General features: G+C 35.8%; 1 protein-coding gene across 1 annotated transcript in view; it reads left to right on the top strand.

The window, feature by feature from the left end:
• Nucleotides 1-15289, top strand: part of GALNTL6 (polypeptide N-acetylgalactosaminyltransferase like 6) — a 1140566-nt gene that overhangs the window by 481858 nt on the left and 643419 nt on the right. The window contains exon 4 of the mRNA XM_041767135.1: nt 14229-14367. Within this exon, the coding sequence (XP_041623069.1) occupies nt 14229-14367 (139 nt within the window). The remainder of the gene's footprint in view (nt 1-14228; nt 14368-15289) is intronic.

Below are 15289 nucleotides of genomic sequence, written 5' to 3'. Positions count from 1 at the left end.
TTAAAACACTTTTCTTATGTTATTCTTGTACTCTAATTACTTCTAAGAAAAAGTTTAAGTATCTTAAACTATCACTAGAATTTTTTTTCCTCTGACAAAAACCTACTTTATTTTTCAGTATTTTATAATGAGAATTCAATCTATTTATATAGGTTTATTAATAATTTTCCAAACAGTATGCTTCAACAATTCCATCTGTACAAATTCATTTACTTCAGTTCTTATGTACTTTCCCCATCCCAAGACCCCTTAAAATAATGTAAATCTTCCTCTATCCTTCAAGTTTGAGCTGTAAATTCCCTCTTCTTAGTTGGAGTTTCCAAGACATATAAATTTCCTCGGTTTGCCACAGTTTCAAAACCCTTATATGGTTTATTGTCCAAGTCATTCACTTCCACAAATACCATGCTTCCTTTTCACAACAGTTGTTTTGTAGTTTTGCCCTGACTTAATCTGTTTGGGCTGTTATAACAAAATACCATTGACTCAATGGTTTATAAACAACAGAAATTTATTTTTCACAATTCTGGAGGCTGAGAAGTTCAAAATTAAGGCACCAGTAAATTTCGTGTCTGGAGAGAGAGCAAGGGAGATCTCTGGGTGTCTTTTATTAGGGCACTAATGCCATTCATGTCCTAATCTCACAGGCTGATCACCTCCAAAAGGCTTCATCTCTAAATGCCCTCACATCTGGAGTTAAGGATTCCAACATAAGAATTTTGCAGACACAAACATTCAGTTCATAGGAGACCATATCTTAATAGTCAGAGTATATTTCTAGCTATTTCAGGCCTGGGGTGTATACACGTTTTCCCTTTCCATATCCAGTGATGCATGTAGTGGATACCCAGTAAACATTAATAAAAATAATAATGATACCAATCTATGGGTATGCCCTACTAAATGAAATATAATTTCATCTGGAGGATAAACACCAGGTGCATTATGAGACTAACCTAATTTCCATAATAAATTCTACTATATGCCTTGAATATAGTATAGATACATAGATACATATTTGTAAGATCAAATTTTTCTGCTTATTAGCTATACATGTAGATGTATTAATTTTTTATACCTGGGTCTTTAAAATATTTCACTTATACCTTTCGTACTGTTTCATAGATTTTATTATTTATTTATTTGTTTGTTTGTTTGTTTGTTTATTATTTGGGTTGGGGGAGGGGCAGAGAGGACAGGAAAAGGACAGAGTTTGCACTGAACACAGAACCGGATGCAGAGCTTGATCTCATGTCACATAGGTCCCTGGAGATCATAACCAAGCCCAAACTCAGTGGGACTTAACCAACTGAGTCATGCAGGTGCCCCTTTTTATGCTATTTTAAACATAGTAGACAGTACACTATTTCTTACATTTCAAGTAAAGGACTAATTTGAATTTGCAATTGATAACGAAAAGGTATATTACAATTTTTAAAACGTTAAATAGGTAAATCTGTAGACAAATAATCACTTGAAACACCTTTGAATAATAAATTATTTTTCGACATACATCTTTTTTTGTTGATTTGTTTGGGGTTTTTTTCTGTTTTGTTTTGTTGTTTTACAGAAGAAATCTTAAACCACATGAGATGTGACTGTCCCTGAGGCTTTCTATATTAAAACTTAAGATGAGTTAGTAGCATTTGCAGTAAAAACTGCAGGCTCTGTGCATAAGAACATAAAATTTTAAAACCTATTCTCACAACTGCAATGAAGAAATTTCTAGTATGCTATCACTGGTTACTCACGAGTTTTGTTTTATAACTCTAGAGTGTCACTTATTCATTTGAAAAGCTTTGTCTCAGGAGATTTATCAATTTGAAGACTATATTGTTGTACAGAGAAAATGAATTTCCCTTTGATTGGCAGGTGTTTTAATGAATGTGTAGGTTTACAATTTATATTTGTAGTCTTAAAGTGGCTAAATCTAAAAGCCAGGCACTAAAAAAATCTCTACAAAAATTACTGAAAAGAAACCTTGGCTGCATGTATACATTTCACTTAGGACATATAAATTAAAAAAATAATAAAAATTTATTAAAGAAAATAAAGACTACTGGGCAATGTGATGTTCTTATTAAATAGGATTCATAGAATGCATATAAATCCAGTTCATGCCAGAGAATATATATAAGGTCAAAAGACCTTCTCTAGTATTTGGCCTTTCTCCACTGAGAGAGATTTAGATATTTTAAAAGTTTTGATCTCTTTAAAAAATCAGCCAATTGCTGATTGTGGAAATCCTTATTGAAAATGTTGGTCTCCTTTTTGGTTACTTACATGTAACATGGGTAGAACATGTTTATTTCATAGTGTTGCATCAGAAAATGTTCATAAAATGATTTAACATAGTACTTAGTCCATAATGGATGCTCAATAATTAGGTGTTGTGCAATTGAAATTTATAACTGACTTACTCATTTATTTCCCTTTTAGGTTAAAAAAGCAACTGGCATTTGATCCTAAGAGATAACAAAAAAAAGACAAGATCCAGTATATTCTTTTTTGATGCCCAAAGTGAAACACTTAAAAATATGTGTTTCTCTGTCTTAGAATTGGAGATATTTTCAGTCTGCTTCTTGAGCATATAATTCCTTATCAATCTGCAGCTGTTTGATATTGGCTGTCACAACTGCTGAGGTTAATATCATTAGGGAAGAAGCTAGATGCTAATTAAAAAAGCTAAAAGCTTTCACTTTTGTTTGAGGGTTTACTGACACAGAAGCTGAATTTCCTAACAACAATATCAACAAAACTCAACACATTTCAGTGATTAAAAACAAATAATATTGCAAAACCAAAGGTTAATGTGGTGAAAACATAAAAAACTCATAAAAATTTAAAAAATAATTTGCTAAGCTTGCATATTCTATTAATGAAACACTGCCTTTATTGAAAAAGCACTAGAAGTATTCCTTCTTAACATGAGAAGTTATAGGGGCAGCCCCAGTGGCTCAGCGGTTTAGCACCACATTCAGCCCAGGGCATGGTCCTGGAGACCCTGGATCAAGTCCCACATCAGGCTCCCTGCATGGAGCCTGCTTTCTCCCTCTGCCTGTGTCTCTGCCTCTCTTTCTCTCATGAATAAACAGATAAAATCTTAAAAAAAAAAAAGCGTGAGAAGTTATAGCCACATATTCTCTTGCACACACACACACACATACTCATGTGCAATGTTTAGCAGCAATCACACTAGATCATAACCTGAGTAAGTACATGTTGACACCAATGTTATTTATTGTTAACTATAGAATAAGACAAGAAATCTGAAAGTGATACACATGAAGAAAGGAGGAAGAGGGGAGAATAAACATAATTTGAGGGGCGCCTGGATAGCTCAGGCGGTTAAACATCAGCTCTTGATTTCTACTCAGGTCATGATCTCAGTGTCCTGGAATGGAGCTACACGACAGGGTCTGAGCTCAGTGGGATCTGTTTGAGGTTTCTCTTTCCCTCTGCCCTCCCTCAGCTCATGCAGTCAGTCTCTCTCTCTCTCTCTCTCTCTCTCTCTCAAAAATAAATCTTTAAGAAAAATAAATATTTTTATCTGAAATAAAATGATGTGTACCTTGAAAACACCCAAGATAAATATGTGTGTGTGTGTGTGTGTGTGTGTGTGTGTGTGTGTAGTTTTTTTCTTTTTTTAGAAAAAGTTTAGTAAGATGACTGGTTAACAAATAATTATAAAAAGCACTGGCTTTAGTGTATGCCGTTTAGAAAATATAATAGGACAAAGGATATTCTTATAGTAGGATGAAGAAAAATACCTAGAAAAACTTAAGAAAAAAGGCTTGGACTAAAAAAAATTGTGTGAAATGCCACTGAGATCCAAGGGCAAAAGTTATGAAAAACTGTTAAGATATACAAAAATATTGCTTCTCCAAGGATGGACTAATAAATTCAGTCTAATCTCAAAACAAACTCCAAAATGACCAATTTATTAAATAGTAAAATGAGTTTAAATTTCACAAAGAAAAATAAACATGCAGCATTCTCCTGAAAAAGAAAATGATCAGTGAGAAATGGCTCTGCCAAATATTAAAATGTGTTGCCACCAGTGTTCCATTGTAAGAATTGACAAAGAAAGAGGAACATTGTGGAAGTCCCTAAATATGCCAACAAAATGTGTGAAATTTTACAAGTGGCATTTTAAAGCAAAAAAGGAAAAGACAAGTTGTTTAAAAAATGTAGTTCCTCTACCATCCTAACCATTTGTGAAAAATGATATGTGATACTTTCTTCATTTCTCACAAGTTCCAGATGGTTCAAAATTTTGATGGACAAAACAAAAACAAAATGTTAATAAAACTCTGAATTCATGAATGAATTTAAAAAATAATATTGGGAAAGGAAAGGACTTATTTATAAATATGCTATGTAAATAAACTATGAAAGAAGAAGTATCACCTAGTTGGAAAAAAATCTTAAGCTAGATTTCTTTTTATCCATTCTGACAATTTCTCTTTTAATTGGTGTACATTTAGACCACTGACATTTAAAGTGTTTTTTTTAAAGATTTTATTTGTTTATTTATTCATGAGAGACACAGAGAGAGAGAGAGAATCAGAGACACACGCAGAGGGAGAAGCAGGCTCCATGCAGGGAGCCCCACGTGGGACTCAGTCAGGGGACTCCGGGATCACGCCCTGGGCCAAAGGCAGGCACTAAACCTCTGCACCACCCAGGGATCCTAAAGTGATTTTTTAATATGGTTTGTTTAATATCTACCATATTCATTACTTTTCTATTTGATATTCTTGTTCATTGTTCCATTGTTGTCTTCCACTTTTTTTCCCTGTCTTTTGTGGTTTTCAACTGAGTATTTTACAGGATTCCATTTTTCTCTTTTCTGAGCTTGTCAGTTCTACTTTTTTTCTTACTTTTTAAGTGTTTGCATTATATATTTACAGGTAATCTGAGTCCACTTTCAAGTAACACTATACTACTTCCCAGGTAGTATGTATACCTCATAATAAAAAAATAGTAATAATCCTAATACCTTCCTCCCATCCATTGTGTCATGTTGCCATTCATATTGTTTTTATATAAACATTTAACAGTGTGTGCATATATGATATTATACAATATATGCATACACTTACATATCTATATATATGCATATGCATACATAATGTAATCTAATGTTCGTACTATATTTTGAACAAACTTCTATATCAATTAAGATTAAGAAAAATAAAAAGGTTTTATTTTTTATCTTCCTTTATTCCTCCGTGATATTTTCCCTTTCTTTATGTAGATATAAATTATAAATTTCTCATCTGTTTCATTTTTCCTTCTCTCTATAGAACTTTTATAAAAAAATATTTTTTTCAAATTTAAATTCAATTTACCAACATATCATATGACACCCAGCACTCATCCCATCAAATGCCCTCCTCAGTGCCCATCACCTAGTTACCCCATACCCCACCTACCTCCCCTTCTGTACTCCTTTGTTTGTTTCCCAGAGTTAGGGGTCTCTCATGGTTTGTCTCCCTCTCTAATTTTTCCCCATTCAGTTCCCTCCTTTTCTTTATAATCCATTTCACTATTTCTTATATTCCACGTATGAGTGAAACCATATGATGATTGTCTTTCTCTGATTGAATTATTTCACTCAGCATAACACCCTCCAGTTTCATCCATATTGAAGCAAATAGTGAGTATTCATCCTTTCTGATGGCTGAGTAATATTCCATTGAACACATAGACCACATCTTCTTTATCCATTCATCTGTTGAAGGTCACCAAGGCTCCTTCCACAGTTTGGCTATTGTGGACACTGCTGCTCTGAACATTGGGGTGCAGGTCACCTGACATTTCACTACATCAGTATCTTTGGGGTAAATATCCAGTAGTGCAATTGTTGAGGTATAAGATAGCTCTATTTTTAACTTCTTGAGGGACCTCCACATTGTTTTCCAGAGTGGCTGTACCAGTTTGCATTCCCAGCAATGGTGCAAGAGGGTTCACCCTTCTCCACATCCTCTCCAACATTTGTTGTTTCCTGTTTTGTTAATTTTCACCATTCTCACTGGTGTGTGGTGGTATCTCATTGTGGCTTTGATTTGTATTTCCCTGATGGCAAGTAATGTGGAGCATTTTTTCATGTACTTTTTGGCCATGTGTAGGTCTTCTTTGGAGAAATTTCTCTTCATGTCTTCTGTCCATTTCATGACTGGATTGTTTGTTTCTTGGGTATTGAGTTTGATAAGTTCTTATAGATCTTGGATACTAGCCCTTTATCTGATATGTAATTTGCAAATATCTCCCATTCTGTAGGTTGTCTTTTAGTTTTGCTGTTTCCTTTTGCTGTGCAGAAACTTTTTATCTTGATGAAGTCCCAAGGGTTCATTTTTGCTTTTGTTTTCCTTGCCTTCATAGACGCATTTTGCAAGAAGTCGCTCTGGCCAAGTTCAAAAAGTTCGTTGCCTGTGTTCTCTAGTATTTTGAGGTGTTCTTGTCTCACATTTAGATCTTTCAACCATTTTGACTTTTCCTTTGTATATGGCGTAAAGGAATGGTCCAGTTTCATTCTTCTGCGTGTGGCTGTCCAATTTCCCCAACACCATTTATTGAAGAGACTGTCTATTGTCCAGTGGATATTCTTTCCTGCTTTGTTGAATATTAGTTGACCATAGAGTTGAGTGACCATTTCTGGGTTCTCTGTTCTGCTCCGCTGATCTCTGTGTCTGTTTTTTTTTTTTTTTTTAGATTTTATTTATTTATTCATGAGAGACAGAAAGGGAGAAAGAGGCAGAGACACAGGCAGAGGGAGAAGCAGGCTCCATGCAGGGAGCCCGACGTGGGACTCAATCCTGAGTCTCCAGGATCAGGCCCTGAACTGAAGGCAGTGCTAAACTGCTGAGCCACCAGGGATGCCCTCTGTGTCTGTTTTTGTTCCAGTACCACACTGTCTTGATGATCGCAGCTTTGTAATATAGCTTGAAATCAGGCATTGTGAATTTCTCAGCATTGGTTTTCTTTTTTGATATTCCTCTGGCTATTCAGGATAGCCATACAAATGGCTGTTTTTTGATTCCATACAAATTTTAAGATTATTTGTTCCAACTCTGTGAACAAAGTCTGTGGTATTTTGATAGGATTGCATTGCACATGTAAATTCCCTTGGGTAGCATAGACATTTTCACAATATTTATTCTTCCAATCCATGAGCTTGGAATGTTTTTCCATTTCTTTTCGTCTTACTCAATTTCTGTCAGAAGTGTTCTGTAGTTTTTATAGTATAGATTCTTTACCTCTTTGGTTAGGTTTATTCCTAGGTATGGTTTTAGGTGCAATTGTAAATGGGATTGATTCCTTAATTTCTCTCTCTTCAGTCTCCTTGTTAGTGTATAGAAATGCCACTGATTTCTGTGCATTGATTTTGTATCTTGCCATATTTCTGTATTGTTGTATGAGTTCTAGCAATCTGGGGGTGGAGTCTTTTGGGTTTTCTATATACAATTTCATGTCATCTGCGAAGAGGAAGAGTTTGACTTCTTTTTTGCCAGTTTGAAGCCTTTTATTTCCTTTTGTTGTCTGATTGCTGAGGCTAGGATTTCTAGTACTATGTTGAATAACAGTGGTGAGAGTGGACATTCATGTCATATTACTGATCTTAGGGGAAAGGCTCTATTTTTCCATATTGAGAATGATATTCATTGTGGGCATTTCATAAATGGCTTTTATGATATTGAGGAATGTTCCCTCTATCCCTACACTTTGAAGAGTTTCAATCAGGAATGGAGGTTGTAGGGCAGCCCAGGTGGCTCAGCAGTTTAGCACCGCCTTCAGCCCAGGCCATAATCCTGGAGACCCGGGATGGAGTCCCATGTCAGGCTCCCTGCTTGGAGCCTGCTTCTCCCTCTGCCTGTGTCTCTACCTCTCTCTCTCTCTCTCTCTCTCTCTCTCTCTCTCTGTGTGTCTTTCATGAATAAATAAATAAAATCTTTTTATAAAAAAAAAGGAATGGAGGCTGTATTTTATCAAATGCTTTCTCTGCATCTAGCGAGAGGATCATATGGTTCTTGTTTTTTCTCTTATTGATGTTATCTGTCATGTTAAATGTTTTACGAGTGTTGACAGCCTTGCATCCCAGGGAAAACTCCCACTTGGTCGTGATGAATAATCCTATTAATGTACTGTTGGATCCTACTAACTAGTATCTCAGTGAGAATTTTTACATCATTTCCATCAAGGATATTGATCTACAATTCTTCTTTTTGGTGGAGTCTTTGTCTGCTTTTGGGATCAAGGTAATGCTGGCCTCATAGAATGAGTTTGGAAGTATTCCCTCCATTTCTATCCTTTGAAACAACTTTAGTAGAATAGGTATTATTTCTTCTTTAAATGTTGGGTAGAATTCTCCTGGGAAGCCCTCTGGCCCTGGACTTTTGTGTCTTGGGAGGTTTTTGATGACGGCTTCAATTTCCTTGCTGGTTATTGGCCTGTTCAAGTTTTCTATTTCTTCCTGTTCCGGTTTTGGTAATTTGTGGTTTTCCAAAAACGCATCCATTTCTTCCAGATTGCCTAATTTGTTGGCATTTAGTTGCTCATAATATGTTTTTAAAATCGTTTGTATTTCCTTGGTATTGGTTGTGATTTCTCCTCTTTCATTCATGATTTTATTAATTTGAGTCTGCTCTCTTTTCTTTTTAATAAGGCTGGCTAGGGGTTTGTCTACCTTATGAATTCTTTCAATCAACTAGCTCCTGGTTTTGTTGATCTGTCCTACAGTTCTTCAGGCCTCTATTCCATTCAGTTTTGCTCTAAACTTTATTATCTCTCTTCTTCTGCTTGGTTTAGGCTTTATTTTCTGTTCTTTCTCCATCCAGTTCCTTTAGGTGCAAGGTTAGCTTGTGTATTTGAGTTTTTTTTTTTCAATTTTTTGAAGGATGCTTGTATTATGATGTATTTCCCTCTTAGGACTGCTTTTGCTGTATCCCAAAGACTTGAACAGTTGTATCTTCATTTTCATTAGTTTCTATGAATCTTTTTAATTCTTCTCTAATTTCCTGGTTGACCCATTCATCTTTTAGCAGGATGCTCTTTAACCTCCATGTGTTTGAGTTTCTTCCAAATTTCTACTTGTGATTGAGTTCTAGTTTCAAAGCATTGTGGTCTGAAAATAGGCAGGCGACAACTGCAATCTTTTGCTATCAGTTGAGACCTTATGTGTGCCCAGGATATGGTCTATTCTGGAGAAAGTTCCACATGCATTTGAGAAGACTGTGTATCCAGTTGAGTTTGGATGCAAAGTTCTGTATATATCTGTGAAATCCATCCAGTGCAGGGTATCATTTAAGGCCCTTGATTCTTTGTTGATGCTGTGCTCACAATATCTGTCATTTGCACAAAGTGCTGTGTTGAAGTCTCCCAGTATAAGTGTATTATTACCTAAGTATGTCTTAATTTTGGTTATTAATTGATTGATATACTTGGCAGCTCCCACATTAGGGGTATAAATATTCATAATTCTTAGGTCTTTTTGTTGTATAGACACTTTAAGTATGACAGAGTGTCCCTCTTCATCTCTTACTACAATCTTTGGGATAAACTTTGATTTATCTGATATGAGGATTGCTACCCCAGCTTTCCTTTGAGGACCATTTGAATGGTAAATGGTTCTCCACTCACTCTCTCTTCCACTTCATTTACCCTACAAGTTATAGCATCCAGCTTAGACTGCATCTCATTTAAAGTATTTTTAATTTCTGCCTGATTAGATCTCAATTCTGCAGTAAGAGAATCTCTTGAGTCCCTTATGCCTTTTTGCCCAGAGCCATGAGTAATTTTATAATTGCACTTCTGAATTGTATTTCTGACATTATATTTAAATCCTCATCCAGAAATTCTGTGGCAGAGATCATTACTTCTGATTCTTTCTTTTGTGGTAAACTCTTCCTTCTAGTCGTTTTGTCCAGTGCAGGGTATGAGTGAGCAGAGTTAAAAATATCAACCACGACCTAAGTAAAATACACCCTAGATGATTCCAAAGAGGTCAGAAACTAGAAAATAAAAGAAAAATAAGAACAGAACAAAATAAAAGGACACTAAAGTGAAAAACAAATTTTAAGACAAAATAGTAAGAATAAGGAAAAAACAAAGAAAACATGGGAATAAAATGGGTTGATGGTGAGGAATGGTGGTGGAAAGAGGATATAATCTCCCTGAGGGGATCTTGAGGGTGATCCTCTTGGTTCTGACTGTATTTTGTTCTGTATGTTAGAAGATGCTCAATTCTAAATTTATGTAAACCAGCAAAACTTGTATAGAGACCCAATATGGACCACAAAAACAGAAACAAGATAAAAGAGGAGGGCAGAATTAGAAGGAAGAGAGAATATAGTCTCACAGAATGAACCAACACGGTGTTCCACTTGGTTCTGGGTGTATTTCAGTCCATGTGTTAGAGGGTACTAATTTCCACCATTATAAAACAAAATAAGATAAGAGAAAACAAAAATCCATAAGTCATATATCTACCAAAATTAAATTAAACATGTTGAAAGGAATCCAATAATGAAGAATATATATGACATATATTTATAGAAATATGAAAGTCAAAAAGGAAAAAGCTTAAAAATGAAGAGTTGGTAAAATATTGTGGTTAAAGTAGGAAGAGTGAAAAAATATTGGAAAATTTTAAATCGAAATTTAAATGAATTGTAATGAAAAAAATCTCTTGTTCTATATACTATTTTCTCTCAGTCCTGGAGCTTTCCAGGGCTGCTTGTTCAGTAAACTTGCTCTTCCCTTGTTCTTCCAGCAGTTCTTTTGGGGGAAGGTCTACCGCATTGATTCTCAAGTGTCTGTGCTTGGGTGGAGATACCCTGCCCCTTGCCAGTGCTGGGCTCAGTATGAGCTGTTTATCCAGTGAGGCCTTTGTTTCCAGTGGCCCCACTTCTCCCAGGTGCAAGGAGAGAAGCAAGAAAATAAAAGATGGAAGCAACCAGATCTCCACTTCCAGACCCAAGAGCTCCCCAGGAGTACTGAACCACAGTTTCCTAATCCACACTACCCTAGATGCTCCTGGAGGCAGGTGTGAGGGCACTGATTTGCACAAATTGCAAGACGCCCAGCAGCAGGAGAGTTCCCACTGTCCTGTGCCCTCGGAGTCCATCTCTCCCGAAGGGAACAGAGGACAGCCACCTCCATCCATTGCCAGGATCTAGGGTAAAGGGAGCTCCAGTGCCGGCCTGCATAACTGGCCAGGTTCTCCCAAATGCCCTGGAGGATTGTTGCATTCCAGCCTTTTATCATGATCGACTGTGGTTTGATGTGCACATTGGAAGTTCCTCCTCTCTATAGAACTTTTTAAAACAATTTCTTACAATATAATTCTACTGGCAACAAATTCTTCAGTTTCGTTTGTCTGAGAAAGTCTATTTCTCCTTTACCTTTGAAGGACAATCCCACAGCATACAGAATTCTAGATTGGTGTTTGTTTGTTTTTCCTCTCAACTCTAAATATTTCATTTCACTCTCTTCTTGCATGGTTTCTGAAGAGAAAGTAGATATAATTATTATTTTTGTTCCTGTATAGATAGGGTGTATAGATAGCCCAAGATTTTGTCTTTAGCTTTGATTTTCTGTAATTTGGGAATAATATACCTAGATGTAGTTTGTAATTTTGTTTTGTTTTATTTGATCTTTGTCCTGTCCTGGTGTTCTCTAAGCTTCTTGGATCTGTTGTTTGCTATCTGACATTAATTTGGGGGAAATTCTCAGTCATCGTTATTTCAAATATTTCTTCTTTCCTTTCTCTTTTTCTTCCCCTTCTGTCATTCCCATTATCTGTATGTTATACCTCTTATAGTTGTTCTACAATCCTTAGATATCCTGTTCTTCTTTTGTTTCAGCCTGTTTGCCTTTTTGTTTTGGAGGCTATTAATGTATCCTCAAAGTCAGAAATTGTTTCCTCAAGTATGAGTAGTGTACTAATAAGCCCATCAGAGGCATTCTTCATTTCTGTTATAATGTTGTTGTTGTTTTAATCACTAGCATTTCTTTTTTGTTCCATTGTGGAATTTCCATCTCTCTGTTTATCTTGTCCATCTGTTGTTGCTCACTATTTATTTCACCCATTAGAGTCATTAACATATTAATTATAGTTGCTTTAAATTCCCCGTCTGGAGGTGTCTGGGTGGCTCAGGTGGTTAAGCATCTGCCTTCAGCTCAGGTCAAGAGCTCAGGGTCCTAGAATTGAGCTCCACATTGGGCTTCCTGCTCAGTGGGGAGTGTGCTTCTCTCTCTCTCCTTCTGCCCCTCTCTATCACTCATTCTCTCTCACTCTCTCTCTCTTTCTCTCAAATAAATCAATAAAATCTTTAAAAAAAATTTTTTTAAATGAATTCTCTTTCTGATAAATCCAACATCTCAGCCATGGCTGGTTCTGATATTTGTTCTCTCTCCTCAAACTGTGTTTTTTGCCTTTTGGTATGCCTTATATATTTTTTTCAGATCACTAAACATAATATACTGAGTAAAGGGATTACTATAAATAGATCTTTTATAATGTGATTTTGAGGCATTGAGGGAAAGGATGTGTTCAACAGTCTTATGTTTAGGTCTCAGTCTTGTAGTGAGCCTATGCCTCTGGACTGTGAATGTCATATTTTCTCAGGATTCTTCTCTCCTTTTTGGTTGGACAGGATGGTTAGAGTGGGTTAGAGTTGGGTATTTCTCTTCCCCCAGATTGGTTAGGCTTTGGTAACACCCCAGCTCTGCACTTTTTAACACTCAGACTTAACTGAACCTCCAGCAATTTGTCAATTGCTGTTAGATTTTCCTACCCAGGTACTGGTTCCCAAGTGGCTTATACTTCTGAGTCCCTGCCCTGGGAAGCCTCAAATGCCTATACTTTGGGGGCAGCTGTTTGCCCTCTATCCTTTCTTCTCTTATGGGCCAAGAAGAGTTGTTGATTTTTTTAGTCTGTTCAGCTTTGTACTTGTTGTTAGGATGGAGTAGTAACTTCCAAGCTTCTTGCATACAGAATTGGAAACCAGAAGTCTTAAATTAGATTTAAATAAAACTATTTAAATGTAAACTTAGAAAATATTTAGAATATATATAATTAATAAAGCTTTAATAAACACAATATAAAAATTATTCTGAAAACCAAAAAATAACTTTAATAAACATAATATAAAATTTGTTTTAAAAAACAGAAAATTGTTTATAAACTCTGAACATTTTACAATGTAAAACATAAAAATGATAAATGCATAAGAAATTACTAATTTTTTTAAGATTTTATTCATTCATGACAGACATAGAGAGACAGAGAGAGAGGCAGAGTCACAGGAGAGGGAGAAGCAAGCTCCATGCAGGGAGCCCGATGTGGGACTTGATCCCAGAACTCCAGGATTGTGCCCTGGGCCAAAGGCAGGCGTTAAACCACTGAGCCACCCAGGGATCTGAAATTATTAATTTTATAAGTAATCAAGAGAAAGTAAACTAAAGTATGAATAATATATATTTCACCAGTAAATGTCAAAATATTATCCAATGCTTCTGAAGATGTGTGAAAATTATCAGAAGTTACCCTACAGAAATTCAAAATTCTATTTGTAGGAATTATCCTTCCTCTTCCAAAAATACATAACTAGGAATACATAAACAAAGATGTTTGTTTCAACATTGTTTTAATAGGGAGAATTAGAAATAGCATGGAATGGTGCAAATTGGGATATAATGAAATAAAATCAACCATTGGAAGTAAATGAAAATATGGCTTTTTGTACAATTAAGTTGGATAAAATCAAGTTATAAGACAATGTGTTTATTACAAGCTGCACACAGATGTTACAAAACATACACTTAAAATCTTCACAGTGGCTCTCTCTGGAAGATGATTCTACTTTCTACTTTGATGTTGTTTGCTATGTTGGGATACTTGGGTGACTCAGTGGTTGAGCATCTACCTTTGGCTCAGGTGGTGATCCTGGGATCCTGGGATTGAATCCCACATCAGTATCCCCACAGAGAGCCTGCTTCTCCCTTTGCTTTGTCTCTGCCTCTCTCTCTGTCTCTCAGGAACAAATTAATAAAATCTCAAAAAAAAAAAAAAAAAGAATTGCAAAATCAATCAACATGTTCTTACAGCCTTCTGTGGAGCATCATAACAGGTGACTACAGAAGTGATTTAACTCTCCTATCTATTCTGGAAAATTAAATGTTTTTTGTAGAGATGATAATCGCATTTTGTTTTCTTCTGCTAGGGAAAGGTGAGCATGGGAAACCTTACCCCCTCACTGAAGAGGACCGTGATGACTCAGCTTACAGGGAAAATGGTTTCAATATTTTTGTCAGCAACAGTATTGCTCTGGAGCGGTCCCTGCCAGATATTCGCCATGCTAAGTGAGTATAAGCGAGCTCCACATGCAGAGTGGTTTTCTTAGTCTTTTTTAAAAAATTATATTCAATGTTTATCACAGCAAGATATGTAACTATAAATTTTGCCATAATAATTTTTTAAAAATACATTTATATTTCATGATCTTAAATTTGTTTCATTTAAATTGAAATAATTTGGGACACCTGGGTCACTCAGCAGTTGACTGCCTTCAGCTCAGGTGGTGATCCCGGGGACCTGGGATTGAGTCCTTTATCAGGCTCCTGTGGTGAGCCTGCTTTTCCCTCTGCCTATGACTAAGTCTCTCTCTCTGTGTCTCTCATGAATAAATAAATAAAATTTAAAAATAAGTAAATAACTTGGAATAATTTTTAAAGTTAAAAGGGAATAAGTACCAGCTTTCTAAAACTGAATTCACATTTTCATTGAATTGCCTGTATTATCAACATTTAAAATAAAGTATTTTAAGATATTACCCATATTTTTACCTTTGATCATGTAAATGTTAAAGCAGATTTTTTTTGGGTGATTAGCACGGTCAGACCTGTCCACATATATATGACTTCATTTTCACTGCAGCCATATTCAGTGCCATTATTGCTACATCTTCCATAAAGAATGCCTACAATAAATACATCCATAATCCAAAGGCTATGATTGGTTGCTCAGTTTCCTATCACTTTACAAATTGTGGCTTATCAATTAACACTGAGTTCAGTTTTTACTGAACCATAGTTAAACATGTGCAAAAGGAAGCAAGAATGGAATTATATATAGTTTCTTAAAATCTCACCCCGATCTACTCTTAACATTGCTTACTGTACTTTTTTCTTAGCCTGTTATGATTTTCCTGTCAGCATATACAATGCCAAAAGTAAGCCAAAAGCATACTATATGATCAGAATTTGGAGTTTGTAGAATTGCCAT

Source organism: Vulpes lagopus, chromosome 8, assembly GCF_018345385.1.
Source record: "Vulpes lagopus strain Blue_001 chromosome 8, ASM1834538v1, whole genome shotgun sequence".
NCBI lineage: Eukaryota > Metazoa > Chordata > Mammalia > Carnivora > Canidae > Vulpes > Vulpes lagopus.
This window is presented reverse-complemented; position numbering and strand designations above follow the sequence as displayed.